Consider the following 14,614-nt stretch of genomic DNA (forward strand, 5'->3'; position numbering starts at 1 on the left):
AGTGAGAAGTTGGTAACTGCAAATGTGTAAAAATAGTGAATTGGTTTATTTGCTGTATTATAAATGGACATACTGTGCACCCGTCAGTGATTACATAGATCTGTATGTGATTTAAAAAATATAGGTATATATAGATATTATATAGGTATTGCTAAGAGCAGGAACTAGCTTCTTGAAGACTTCTTTTGAAGACCATTTGTTTTCAAAGAAAGGAAGTTTAGTGAAATCTTTTCCAAATCACTTTTGTGTATTCTTTGCCTTGAAGAAAGACATAGTTATTGTTATAATCTGGAAGTGTGGTGAGAATTTAAATGTGCTAATAAGCATCTTGCCAAATCTGTGTAGTGTGTCTGAGAGGTAAACATTTGGGGCATATACATATGAAAGGTGAGTTTTGAGTAATGATTAGATAAGGTATAGTCCTAGTGAGACTGCCCAGGTGAATGGCTTGTCAGCAGAGCAGGGTGAGGTGCCTTTTTAGTGCTCCCAGTCTTTTGAGGTACACTCTATAGTAAGAAGGTGGACCTATGAGAAAAATCATTCTAAAAATGGAGAAGAATATATTCAGTGAGTACATGGGCAACCAGCCCCTGGGACTTCACTGCCATTTTGGCTCAACTAGTACCATTAGGTCAATCTGTCTATCTTATGGAAACATCCCATTTCTGGATACTTCAGGTTCTAAGAGTGTGTTTGTTTGAGAAATTATGTTTCCCCTTAGTTGATAATAAGGTGAGCTGCCAAGATCTTGGCTTCTTTTAAACAGCAGTGCTGTTAAAATTCAAAGGTTCTTATTCAGGTTTTACAAAGCAGTTTAAATTGGAAAGGCTTTAAACACACAAACCTCTCTCAGCCTCAGCTTTTTCCAAGACCGAGTTTACACCTTTGGATAGATCATTAATTATTACCAGTTCACAAAAATATGTAATTATTCTTAATTATTTTTTTATCCTCACTCTAGGACATGCTTATTGATTTTTTTGCTTTTTTTTAATTTTTTTAAAGAGAGGAGGGACGGGCAAGAGAGATGGAGAGAAACATCCATTAATTGCCTCTCGCATGCCCCCAACCGGGGACCAAACCGCAGCCTAGGCATGTGCCCTAACTGAGAATCGAACCCGTGACCCTTTGGTTTATGGGACGATGCTCCATCCTGAGCCACATTGGTCAGGGCCTAATTTTTTTTTTTTTTTCAGAGATTATATAAGCTTGGAGATTTTTAGTTTTCCCATTTATACAAAAAGTGTAAAACTACAAGAGAACAAGTCTTCACTGTGTCTGGGTCAGATGAAGTGACACTTTCTGGATCTTTCCCACACTGTTTTCCAGAGTTGAATGGTGAGAGGCTATTTGCTTGTTGGGTTGTTTACTTACATGTGATATCAATCTGCTACTGTAGACTTCTGGGAATTTTGTTTTGTTTTTTGGCAGTAGTCAGAAGTTGGGTGCTGACTGATTCAGAAAGAAAGGAACAAGAGGATAAGAAATACAATGTAAACATCAGGGCTAAATGGAAGAGATAACTCAGCGCCCTTTCTTGAAACTAGGAAAATACCCTTTATTTTTAATGATTGTCATTTTTTGAGTAACCATGTGCTAGATATGTGATATAAGTACATTAATTTTATTTAACCCATGTTATTCTGAGATGTAAAAATACACCTCCTCCTTTATTTTACAGAAAAGGCCCCAAAAGATTAAACACTTTGCTTTTAGCCATATGTCCAGTAAATAGCAAAGTCAGGATTTGAGTCCAGATTCAATTTAGGATTAATTCTGAGAATTTCTGATGAGTTGGCATTAACTTTCTTGGCTCATGCTTTCTTTTTCTCTATGATGAAAGGATTGAGCTAGATCTTTAAAGTTCTGGTTGTGAAATACTATGATTCTTGGATTCTTTATTAAATTGAAGCAGAGAACGTATAGAACTTCTCCTGTGTGCAGCCAGTTTGGTTTGTAATGAATACATTTAACTTGATAATTTTTCACACCATGGCTCTGTGGAGGTGTAGAAAAGTGGGTGAATGGGTTAAAAAAGTTACATTGTGTCAACTGCAGATTTACAAAAGAAGAAGAGAAGTTCCTGAGCAATAAGGAGCGTGGCAAATATGAACTGGAGATGGTGTGTATGGGACCTGATGACAATGTCTTTAAACAAAAACGTTATTTCACCTTAAAGAGTTATTTTGCCTGAGTGTGTGTGTGTCTTTCAGGAGGACTGAGGATTGTAGGTGGTACAATGATGGTTCAGTTTCAGTTCTTTGAGGGCCTTATACCATTTCCAGTTAAATGGTAGAGAGATAGGTATAGAAGGGACACAATGATTATTGACATAGGAGAGCTAATGAGATGACATAAAAAAGAAACATCATTATTGCAGTCATTTTATTTCCTTTATATACTACCTTTTTCTCTGAAGGTCCTGTACAAATAACATTGAGGTAATATGCCATTTAAAAATGTCAAAACACTGAAGAATAAAAAAGTGGCCAAGAGAAATACACAGAAAAGAAGCATTAGAGGCTTTGACCACTGACGGGCACAGCAGCGTAGTGATTCTCCCGTGGCACTCATGTTTGCTGCTATAAGTGGGTAGAGGCTTGACTTGAGGCCTTTTCCTTGGCCAGACCGATGTTCACCATTCCTGCATCCTGTGGTCGTGATTGAAAACCATGAGTCTTGGTGTCAGGTGCGCCTGAATTTAAATCCGTATCCTGCTACTTAATAACTGTTAACTTGGAACAAATTACCTCAACTTTTTGAGCCATAGTTTCTTCATCAATAAAGTGGTGTTGATTTTATCTCCCTTGTTGGGGTTGTCTCTTGGATTAAAATAAGTGAGTTATCTACCCAAAATGGTTAGTTTAGTGCCTAGCTATGTGATAAATGTAACATAAATGCTGGCTATTCTGATGTTCAGAGTATGTTAAAACAGTGGTTCCGATGAGGTTATGGGCAGCAGTTTCTCCGTGGTTCAAAAGATAAAGCAGTGTAAAGTTGTCAAAATTTTCTATTCCTTCTCTGAATTGATATAGTAAAATGTAATCTGTACTTCATAGACTAGCATTATTTTTAAATGAAACATAGGTAATATACATAATAATTTTAACCTACCACCAGGTTTAAGAAATAAAAAATTACAGATAGGCGCCTCTTTCTCTCCCTCCCCCACTAACCACTCTTCTGAATTTGGTGTATTATTTCCATGTATGTTTTTATATTGTAATTATATATCCATAAGTAATATGGTATTTTATACACTTAAATTTTGAACTTAATCTTTATTATATCTTTTTCCATTTCTATTTAGTCCCCTTACACCCCCCTTGCCCAGCAATCAGCACACTGTTGTCCATGTCCACGAGTCCTTCTTTCTTTTTGCTCAGTCCCTCCATCCTCTCACCTCCCCCTCCCCCAGCTATCATCCTGCTCTCCATGTGAGTCTGTCCCCATTTTCTTGGTTAGTTCAGTTAGTTCATTAGATTCCACATATGAGTGAAATCACATGATATTTCTCTTTCTCTGACTGGACATTTTAATGATGTTAATTCTTCCTCTCCGTGAACATGGTATGTGCTTCCATTTATTTGTATCTTCAATTTGTTACTTCAGTGTCTTCTAATTTTCCATGTACAGGTCTTCTACATCCTTAGGTTTATTCCTAGGTATTTTATTCTTTCTGGAGCAGTTGTGAATGTGATTGTTTTCTTAATTTCCTTTTCTGTTAGTTTGTTATTGGCATATAAAAATGCAACTGATTTTTGGATATTAATTTTGTATTCTGTTACTTTGCTGAATTCATTGATCAGTTCTAGTAGTTTCTTGATGGAATCTTTGAGGTTTTCTATGCACATACCATGTCATCTGCAAATAAAGACAGTTTTACTTCTTTCTTTCCAATTTGGATGTCTTTTATTTCTTCTTCTTGTCTGTTTGCTGTGACTAGGACTTCCAGTGCTATGTTAAATTAAAGAGGTGAAAGCGCATATTCCTGTCTTGTTCCCAATCTTAAGGGGAGCACTTGTAGTTTTTGCCCGTTGAGTATGATGCTGGCAGTGGTTTTGTCATATATGGCTTTCATTATGTTTAGGTATGTTCCCTCTACTCCCACTTCGCTGAGAGGTTTTATCATAAATGGCTGCTGGATTTTATCAAATGCTTTTTCTGCATCTATTCATGTGGTTTTTATCCTTTAGTTTATGTGGTGAATCACATTTATTGATTTGCAGATGTTGTACCAACCTTGCATTCCTGGATTTAAATCTCATTTGATCATGGTGTATGATATTTTTGGTGCATTGCTGTATTTGGTTTGTTAATATTTTGCTGATTTTAGCACCTATGTTCATCAGGGATATTGGTCTATAATTTTCTTCCTTTGTAGTGTCTTTATCCGGTTTTGGAATCAGGATAATGTTGGCCTTGTAGAATGAGTTTGGGAGCCTTCCCTCTTGAATTTTATGAAATAGTTTGAGAAGGATAGGTGTTAGTTCTTGGAATGTTTGATAAAATTCACCTGTGAAGCCATCTGTTCCAGGGCTTTTGTTTGTTGGGAGTTTTTTTTTATTACTGCTTCAGTTTCACTAGATGTAATCTGTCTCTTCAGATTCTCTGAGTCTTCAGATTTAGTTTTGGAAGATTTTATGTTTCTAGGTGTCAGGTAGCCTTGCTCTGAGAAATCACCCAGAGACCATTCTAGGATTAAACAAGAGGTTTATTGAGGATAAAGGGCCCATAGGAGCAAGGGAAAGGAGAATGGAGATTCCCAGTCAATCTTGAGGTCCCATAGGAGTCGCCTGCCTGAGCCTCCGCAGGTACCTTCTCCACACTTTGCCAAAAACACATTCATTTAGGGTGAATTTACCCATCAACACATTCAGCAGGTCATCTACGTCTCCCCACTTTTCCCCCACCAGGCCAGTCAACATATTGGGATAGGTCCATCTACATTTCTTCTGGGAATGAGCAAAGTCCATTTTCGTTTCCTATGGAAGGGGCTAGGACCAAGTAAATCTGCATACGGTTCATTTGCCTATGTCAAAAGTCTGGGTGGGCAGTCCAGCTGCCTCTGTGTTCTGACACTAGGAACTTATACATTTTGTCTAGGTTGTCCAGTTTGTTGGAATATAGTTTGTTGTTCATAATATTTTCTTACAATCCTTTATATTTCTTTGATATCAGTTATTTCTCCTCTTTCATTGCTGATTTTATTTATTTGAGTCCTCTTTTTTTCTTGATGAGTGTAGTTAAAGGTTTGTCAGTCTGGTTTATCTTCAAAAAACCAGCTTTTGGATTCATTGTTAGACTCTTGTTTATTTCTTCTCTGATCTTTATTATTTCTTTTTTTCTCACTTTGGGCTTTGTTTGTTGTTCCTTTTCAAGTTCCTTTATGTGTAAAGTTAATTGTTTATTTGAGCTTTTTCTTGTTTTTTGAGATAGGCCTGTAATGCTGTGAATTTCCATTTTAGGGTTGCTTCCCTGTGTCTCACAAATATTGGGTTATGGTCTTCTCACTTTCATTTGTTTTAAGCTATCTTTTGATTTCTTTTTTTTTAAACTCATTGTTGATTCGTTCATTGTTTAATAACATGTTATTTAGCTTCCATGTCTTTGGGTATTTTTCAGTGTTCTTGTGATTGGCTTCTAGTTTCATAGCATTATGATTAGAGAAGATGCTTGATATGATTTCAATCTTATTAAATTTATTGAGACTTGTTTTCTGTCCTAGAAAACGTTCCATGTACATTTAAAAAGCATGTATATTCTGCTGCTTTGGGGAGAAATGCTCTGAAGATATCAATTAAATCCATTTGATTTAGTGTGTCGTTTAAGGCCACTGTCTCCTTGTTGATATTCTGTCTGGAAGATCTATCCATTGAAGTCAGTGGGTGTTAAATCTCCGACTATGACTATATTTCTGTCAATCTCTCCAGTATATGTCCATCAAGATTTGCTTCACATATTCAGGTGCTCCTATATTGGCTGCATAAATGTTCACTAGGGTTATATCCTCTTGTTGGATTGTTCCCTTTATCATTATGTAGTGTCCTTGTCTCTTACTATAGCCTTGGTTTTAAAGCCTATTTTGTTGGATATAAGTATGCTACCCCAGCTTATTTTCCGTTTCCATTTGCATGAAATGTCTTTTTCCATCCATTTAATTTTAGTCTCTGTGTACCTTTCAATCTGAGGTGGAGTGTCTTGGAGGCAGCATATATAGAGGTCTTCTTTTTTTTTTTTTTTAATCCATTTAGCTACCCTATACCTTTGGTTGGAGCATTTAAGCCATTTACATTCTTTTGACTATTGATAGTTACGTATTTAGTGCCATTTTATTGTTAGACTGTTCTCTTTTTTTTCTTTCTCTTTCTTCTTCTTCTTAAAGAAGCCCTTTAACATTTGTTGCAGTACTGATTTGATGTTACCAAACTCCTTTAGCTTTTTGTTGTCTGGGAAGCTCCTTATTTTTCCTTAAATTTTAAGTGATAGTCTTGCTGGGTAAAGTAGCCTTGGTTGTAGGTCCTTGCTTTCCATCACCTTGAATGTTTCACGCCACTCCCTTCTGGTCTGAAATGTTTCTGATGAGAAATCAGATGACAGCCTAATTGGTGCTTTCTGTGTGTGCTACCTGCTTTTCTCTTGTGGCTTTTAGGATTCTCCTTGGTTTTAAGCCTTGTTATTTAAATTATGATATGTCTTGGTGTAGGCCTCTTTGGGTCCAAATTGTTTGGGACTCTCTGAGCTTCCTGGACTTGTGTGTTTTTTCCTTCACCAGATTAGGGAAGTTTTTGGTCATTATTTCTTCAAATAGATTCTTGATCCCTTAATCCCTCTCTTCTCCTTCTGGTATTCCTGTGAGGCAGGTGTCATTATGCTTCATGTTTTCCAAAATGTTTCTTAAGCTCTCCTCATTTGTTAAAATTCTTTTTTCTTTTTGCTGCTCTGCCTTGGTGTATTTTTTCTACTTTGTTTTCCAAATGACTGATTTGACCTTCTGCTTCATCTAACTTACTGTTTATTCCTTCCAATGTATTATTTACTTCAAATACCGCATTCTTTATTTCTGAATGGTCCTTTCTTATGGTATCTATGTCTTTCTTCGTGCTGTTGAGTATACTTATAATTATATTACTCTAAATCCTCTATCTGAAAGTTTTCTTGCCTCCGTTTCATCTAGCTCTTCTTCTGGAGAATTCTCTTGTTCTTTAATTTGGGTCTGTTTCTTTGTCTTTCCATTTTGGCTGCTTCTTTGTATTTATTTCTGTGTATTAGGTAGATCTGCAAAAACTCTGGTGTAATCCTTTTTCAGATGCTGCTTGTGACTGGCCCTGGTCAGCCTGTTTGGAGCTGTCAGCAGTCCACATCATGTTGCTCCTTCTTCTGCTGGGCCTGTTTGAGTGCAGAAAGAACCAGGCTGGGCACTATGGCCAGGTTTTATCAGCACTGGGCCCTTAAGGAGAATTGGCTGAAGTCTCCTAGAACTTCCAGAGATATGCCTTAGTAGTTAAAGTAATCAGTGATTAGCCTCAAATTGTATCAGCAGCTTGCTTAAGATCCACAGGGTGGAGCAGAGTAATTCCTATGGGCAGGGCTATTGCTTCCACTCAGGCTGCTGCCATTCAGAGAGCAATGCTCTGCCTGAGAAGGGCGGTTTCTGCAGGATGGGGAGTGGCACAGCACAGGGATCGTGGTGGCTGCTCCTATAGTTCTCTCCCCAGAGCCACCAACCCCAGACTCTCCACAAGGGTCTCAAGTCCACTCTGCCCTCCCTCTGCCAGAGCCCAGAGTAAGTGGCTGCAAATATAGTTTTGTGTGTTGACCCTTTAAGAGGCTCTCTGAGTCTCCAGCCATTCCTCCCTGGCAGACAGAAACCCTGCTGTTTTTCAGAGCTAGATGTTATCTGGGTTCCTTTCCTCACTCTGGTGCTGCAGGCTGGTAGCCCTGCTTGGGGTTTAGACCTCTCACTTCTTTGGGGGAACCCCCTGGCAGCTGAAATATCCCTCTGGAACTTCAGCTGCTTCCTGTGGGAGCCCAGGCATCCTCTCCTACCTCCTCTGCACTCCCTACCAGTCTCATTGTGGTGAAATGGTTTCTTCTGTCTATCCAGAGTTTATAAGGCTTCTCTCCAGCTAGTGTTCAGTTGGTTATTTAGGATGATTTCTCTACAACTTAGTTGTAATTCCAGATTGGTCCTGGGAGGAGGCTAGTGTAGCTTCCACTTGCTCCTCCGCCATCTTGGATCTTCAGATGTTAAAATTTTTATATAAATATTATTATATGGGATATGAGCCCTGTCCGGAAAAAGTCTGGCTATCATTAATAGGATGAGAATGGTTTGCGCCACATCGATGTAATCTGGCTACCAAGGAGAGTGTGTGCACAATGACGATCTCACTGTACTAGTCAGTGGGGGCAATAGACACTGTTGAGTGAGCATGTGTACTGTGTGGTCATCGCATTTAAAATGAGTAGAGCAACAAACCTGTGTCAGATTTTTCATTACACTTGAACATTCCTCAGCAGCTATTCAGATGACTTAGAAGGCTGCATTTATGGACAGCTGGTGATTGGTAGCTTCATCATGACAATGTGCATCGTTTTTTTGGCGAAACATCAAATCATCTGGGTGACTCAGTACCTCTATAGCCCAGATTTGGTGCCCTGTGACTTCTGGCTTTTCCCAAAACTAAAATCAGCCTTAAAAGGGAAAAGATTTCAGACCATCGATGAGATTCAGGAAAATACGACAGCTTAACTGATGGTGAGGTCCGCAGGTGCCTACTTTGAAGGGGACTGAGGCGTTATTGTCCTATGTACAATGTTTCTTGTATCTTCAATAAATGTCTCTATTTTTCATATTACATGGCTGGATACCTTCTGGACAGACCTTGTTGATCCTTCTGTAGCTTGCTCATCTCCCTGCATTGGTTTTTGAGACTTTTCTGTTATATTTGTTAGCTTTATTCACTTTAACTGCCATAGAACACTCCCGTATATACTTGAATATACCATTTTAATCCATTCTCTGTTATTGGACATTGCCTATAATTTTGAATATTTTTGTGTACCTCTCACCTTCCATCTCCCTTCCTCAACCTGAATTGTGTTCATATTTTTAAAAAGATTGTATTTATTTATTTTTTAGTGAGGGGGAAGAGAGGGAGAGAAACATTGATGTGAGAGAGAAACATCAGTTGGTTGCCTCTTGTAGGCACTCTGACTGGGGACTGAACCTGCAACCCAGGCATGTGCTCTGACCCGGAACGAACCCATGACCATTCACTTTGAGGGACGATGCCCAACCAATTGAGTCACACTGGTCAGGGCATGTTAATATTTTTAATGGTTTAAACATACACTTTCCTAAACAACATGTTGAGTTTTACCTATTTTAAAATGTGTGTAAGTACAATCTTACTATACTATTTAGTGACTTTTTTGTCAATGTTATGATTTTGAGATTCATGTTGATGTATTTGGCAATAGTTACTTGTTCTTACTATGTACATTATTTCATTATTTGAACATATTAAAATATATGGACTTTTAGGTTCTGACTTTTCTGTTATGGACAACAGATAATTAAGATGTACATATGTGTTGAGTTTCTCTCAGGCATATACCTAGAATGAAATGACTGTGGTATAGATAATGTATGTGTATCTTTATATTTACTGGCTGTTAAGTAGTAATTTTATTATCATTTAATTTAAGTGGTTTTTAATTTTTTATTTGACCCATGAATTTAAAGTGTATTTAAAACATTTCCAAATATATACTTTTGTTATGCATTTTTAACTTAACTGCTCTCTTATCCGCTGGCTAATGATATCTGTGTCACACCAACTCTTTGGCATATGTTGAGACTTTTGCTTTATGGCCTAATGTGTGTGGTCAAAGTTTAGCCAAGGTTTAGTGCATGTGTTTGAAAATAATTCATTATTTAATCATTGGGTACATGAGTCTACACAGGGTGGAGCAAAAGTAGGTGTATAGTTTTGAGGATGCGAAACAGTTTATTCTTGTATTATTATTATTTATTGTATTTTCCCTATGAACAACTGTACACCTACTTTTTCCTCACCCTGGATATGCTTATTAATCTTAATGTTTCTAGTTATTTTATTTGAAATAGGTTTATTAAAATCTTCCTATTATGTTCATAAGTTTATCATTTTCCCATAAGTACAATCATTTTTGCTTTCGAGGTTTTGTTATTAGGTGCATAGAGGTTCAGAACTGTGTTATCTTCCTGATTAAAAAGTTTTGTTTTTTTACTGTTACATAATGATCCTCTTTATCTGTAATAATGCTTTTTGCCTTAAAGTCTATAGTTTCTGACAGTACTCTAGCTATTACTGGCTTTTTAAAAAAACATCTTTAGAAAGATTTTATTTTTTAGATAGAGGGGAAGGGAGGGAGAAAGAAAGGGAGAGAAACATTGATGTGAGAGAGAAACATCGATTAGTTGCCTCTCTCATGTGTCCTGACTGGGAACCAAATCTACAACCCAGGCATGTGCCCTCACCAGGATTCGAACCAGTAACTACTGTTTGTGAGAGATACCCAACTACACTGATCAGGACATATATTTTCTGGTATATTTTTATATACTTAAATATTTTCTGTATCCTCATTATTGAAATGTGTTTAGTATGTCTTGTAAATTGCAAGGAGCAAGACTTTGTTTATTAAGTCTGAACTTTTATCTTTTAACTGCTAAGTTTAGTGTGTTTACACTTGTTACCATTACTGGTATGTCTATACTTCCTTCTACCATTTTATTATGTGTTTTCTATTTACCCTGCTTAGCTTTCTGCGTTTTTTTCTTTTTACCTGTTTTCTGTTTGAGCAACTTTTCTGTATTTCTTCTTTTTCTACTTACTACCCCCCAAATTTTAATAAGCAGTTTGCTTTGCAGTCTTACATTAAAATAAGCATTCTACCTATCATTCTTCTAAACAGTGAGATCCTTAGAAAGGTTTTACTCTAGTTACCCTCTACCGTTATACATTTTTGACCAGCATTTTACTTCCATTTTTTAATCACCCAAATTAGTCTTTACTATTGCTGCTGTTACATTTCTTTTTTGTACTAACTTCCGTTATTTTTAAATACCCAAGGAGATTGTGAACTCCTTCATTAAACTAGTTTTCTCACTTTTTTTCTCTTCAGATTTTCAAAAGAAACAACCAGACGATGATTCCGCTCCAAGTACAAGTAACAGCCAATCAGATTTGTTTTCTGGAGAGACCACCAGTGACAACAGCAATACCTCGATAACCACGCCAACTCTTAGTCCCAGCCAGCAGCCGCTTCCGACAGAACTGAATGTAACTTCACCAAGTAAGGAGGAGTGTAAGTACCCAGATCCTGTGAAGTGGTAGATAAATCAGTCCAAGGATCCTACCCTAATTTTCTTGGTAATGCCTTATCCCCTAAAACAGATAGCAGCTTTTTGAATTCAAGAATAAATGTTGACATATAGGCTTAAGTCAGCAAGTCAGAGAATAAGTTTTATCTATTCCATAGAACTTAAGTTGATCTTAAAAGACAGCCTTTTATGTATACAAGATTTTGAACCAGTCTAGGGTGGTGGTTCTCAGCCCCGACTGCAAATTAGAATCTACTGAGGATTTTTAAAACAATTTAAATTTTCATCAACATCCCCTCAGTCTTAATTTAGTTGGTCTGGATGGAGGCCCAGGAATCTGTTTTTTTTAACTGTTCAGAGGATTCTAAAGTGCAACAAGTGTTGAGAACCACCAATCTGGGGAACTTGCCCTGATTTAGAAACCTTGGATTGAAACCTTAAATCTGTCACTAACTGGGCCTTGACTCTTTCTAGGTAATTAACTGAGAAAATAACACTGTTTTAGTTCATACAACATAGGTATTTATAAAGAGGAGGAAATGGTTTCTGTTATTCTTCTGTAAGTCCTCAGTGATAGAATACCATTATTACGTATATGATTTGAAAATCCATTATCTACTTAATCTTTGTAATACTATAACCATCTCCTTTAGGGCACAACTATAACTGACAGTGTGTTGAAAATTATAGGAATGTTATGACATAGTAGCTTCTGCTTTTTAAAAGCTTTCAATAACAGATTGAAATTTGGTGTTTCAAATTTAATGAATGTCTAAAAATCCTTGGAATATATAGTAGGTTAGAATGTTCAGTCTATTAACTTTGAAAAGATTACCAGAGAACAAGTATTAATTCAAACTTATAAACCACTGTACTAGATAAAATTGAGACTATAAAAATAAAGAAGACCATAGTCTCTGTTCTCAAAGAATTTACTATTTAGCAGGGGGAATTCGATCTGTTTGTTGTTAAAGATAGCCACTGTTAAAGAATAGGAGAAAGTGGTGTTGAAGACATTCTAGACAGAGTAGAGTTAGATTAGATATGGCGGAAAGCTGCATGGAGTTATGCAATGGCAAGTGACCCCTTTAGGGCCATTTATGGGGAACAAGGCTGGAAAGATAGATTATAAGCAAGTCATAGAGGATTAAATGCCCAACTAAGATAATTGAATGTTGGACAATACTTATGTTTTTGAGCACAGAAAGTAATATTACAGTTCTTTTGGAGAAATAACCTGGCAGTATTGAAAATGAGAAGGATTACATGAGAATAGCATTGCAGAAAGAGACTTTTTTAAATACTGTAACTTTGATTAAAGTCCCAGGGGAAGGTGTAGGAATCATTTAAGAGGAGAAGAAGATGAAAATGGTAGTGGTAATGATAAGGCAATAGGTTTTGTTTTGTTTTTAAAAATCTATTTGGGGTCATGTACTTATTGAGGAGCAGACAAAAGCTATAGCCTGTTGTCTCAGAAGAATACAGACCATTCATTTATACCTAATTTTGAATAAAATTTTTCTGAAGCTAACTATGGCCATTAGGTTAAGAACTTTTTGTCTATGGGAAAGATTGGAGTTGGTCAGGATTTACTTGTTGGAACTTACCTGATTGGACCCACACACACACCAGGGTCAGGCCACAACAAACCAACTTCAGCCGCTAAAATACATGTGAGATTGAGAAACAGTAGCTACCGTTTATTGAATGCTTTAGTACATGAAATTTTACTACATGTTTTGCATATTTTTTCGTCCTTGTGACAACCAGTGACATATATACTATGATTATACCCATTCTATAGATAAGGAAACAGATGCAAAGAGATCAAGTAATTTGCCTGTGGTCACAAACTAGTACATACCAGAAACAGGATTCAAATTTAGCTCATATTTGTGAAGTGTTTGCTGTATTCTAAGCACTCTTCTAAGCTCTTTACATGTACTAACATTTTATTTTCACAATACTCTGTGAGGTAGGTGCTCTTATTCTCTCCATTTTTACAGATGAGGAAGCTGAAGCACAGAGAAGTTCAGTAACTTCTGCTCAGTTTCAGAGCTTCTGCTTTGCAGTGTAGTTCACATTCCAACCCACTAATTTGGCATAAGCCTATGCTTTCAATCACTCTAGCATATTACCTCACCATTTGAAAATGCTAGACGGTAAACTGACAAGAGACATTTGGATGTGGTGATCATGAGATTGATTATCTAAATAGACTATTTCAGAGGTTCATATGTTCATTTAGCAGTCTTTTCTGAGAGCCTACTATGTTAGGCACCAGGTTATGTGCTAAGACAGAAATGAATAAGATTAAATCTCTTTTTCACAAGGTCACCTTTTCAAATACTTACACTTCTCCCTGAGACTATGGCTTGGTCTCCCAAACAGGTACCAAAGAATTTTGAGGTGAATTGTAGGCAGCAGCAGTAGCAGTGGTCCATCATTTGCAAAAACTTTCTCAGGTGTGTTTTGCTCCCTCACGTAGGTTGAAAACTATGCTAGCATGAGGAGATGTGCTCCTGGTTTGTAGATGGGGGACATACGGATGAGGCAAGTACAGAAGGATTGTTAAGCCGTCAAAGCTGTCAGGGTGGATGCATTAAGTCAACATGATTGCCAGGTAGTAGTGAGAACTCAGGAGAGATGTAGACAGCCTGATCTATTGACACCTTGCAAGTCTCTTCAGCTGTGACCTACCTAGGAGAAGAAAGGTGGAGGAAGTAGTGGCAGGGATTACTTCATTGATTTTTTCCATATCTTCAAGGGACCAAAATTTCTTAGCTTCCTCACCTAGAGAAGTATGGAGAAGTAGGGAGTGGGCGTTGCTGGGAAATGGGTTTGAGATTGCAGTCCAAATACTAAATAATTTGTAAAATGTACACTAGTTATCGTCGGCAGCCGTCCGTCTCGAGAGACGATGGTGTAGCTTCTTAAGAGTCTATCTGCACCGCCGAAAATGGCTGTGCAGTCCGACTCGGGAGTGACACGGTATCTGTCTCCTCCCGTGTTGAATCGACATCTTGCGATGACGCTGGAGTGTCCTCTCCAGTGAAGCTGAAGCTACAGAGCCTGGGCAGGGTGATATGGAGGGTCTGCTGTTGCCCATGCAGCAGACCCCCCCTCTCTTCGCAGCTGAAGGGTCCAAGGGAAAGACGGAGTCAATACAGCTTGGCTTCAGGTGCGCCACAGGAGTTGCCGGTGTTGACTACAACGTCAAACCACCTTAGGGACTCCGGC

General features: G+C 37.6%; 1 protein-coding gene across 4 annotated transcripts in view; it reads left to right on the top strand.

The window, feature by feature from the left end:
• The window catches only part of ZFAND3 (zinc finger AN1-type containing 3), a 347,078-nt gene that overhangs the window by 251,086 nt on the left and 81,378 nt on the right, over positions 1-14,614 (top strand). For 3 of the 4 annotated variants that reach the window (XM_090282337.1, XM_090282335.1, XM_090282338.1), the window contains exon 3: positions 11,176-11,358. In XM_090282337.1, the coding sequence (XP_090138463.1) occupies positions 11,176-11,358 (183 nt within the window). The remainder of the gene's footprint in view (positions 1-11,175; positions 11,359-14,614) is intronic. The other variant, XM_090282336.1, reaches the window with a different exon arrangement.

This window comes from Furipterus horrens, unplaced genomic scaffold, assembly GCF_987537825.1.
Source record: "Furipterus horrens unplaced genomic scaffold, mFurHor1.1.pri manual_scaffold_6, whole genome shotgun sequence".
Taxonomy (NCBI): domain Eukaryota; kingdom Metazoa; phylum Chordata; class Mammalia; order Chiroptera; family Furipteridae; genus Furipterus; species Furipterus horrens.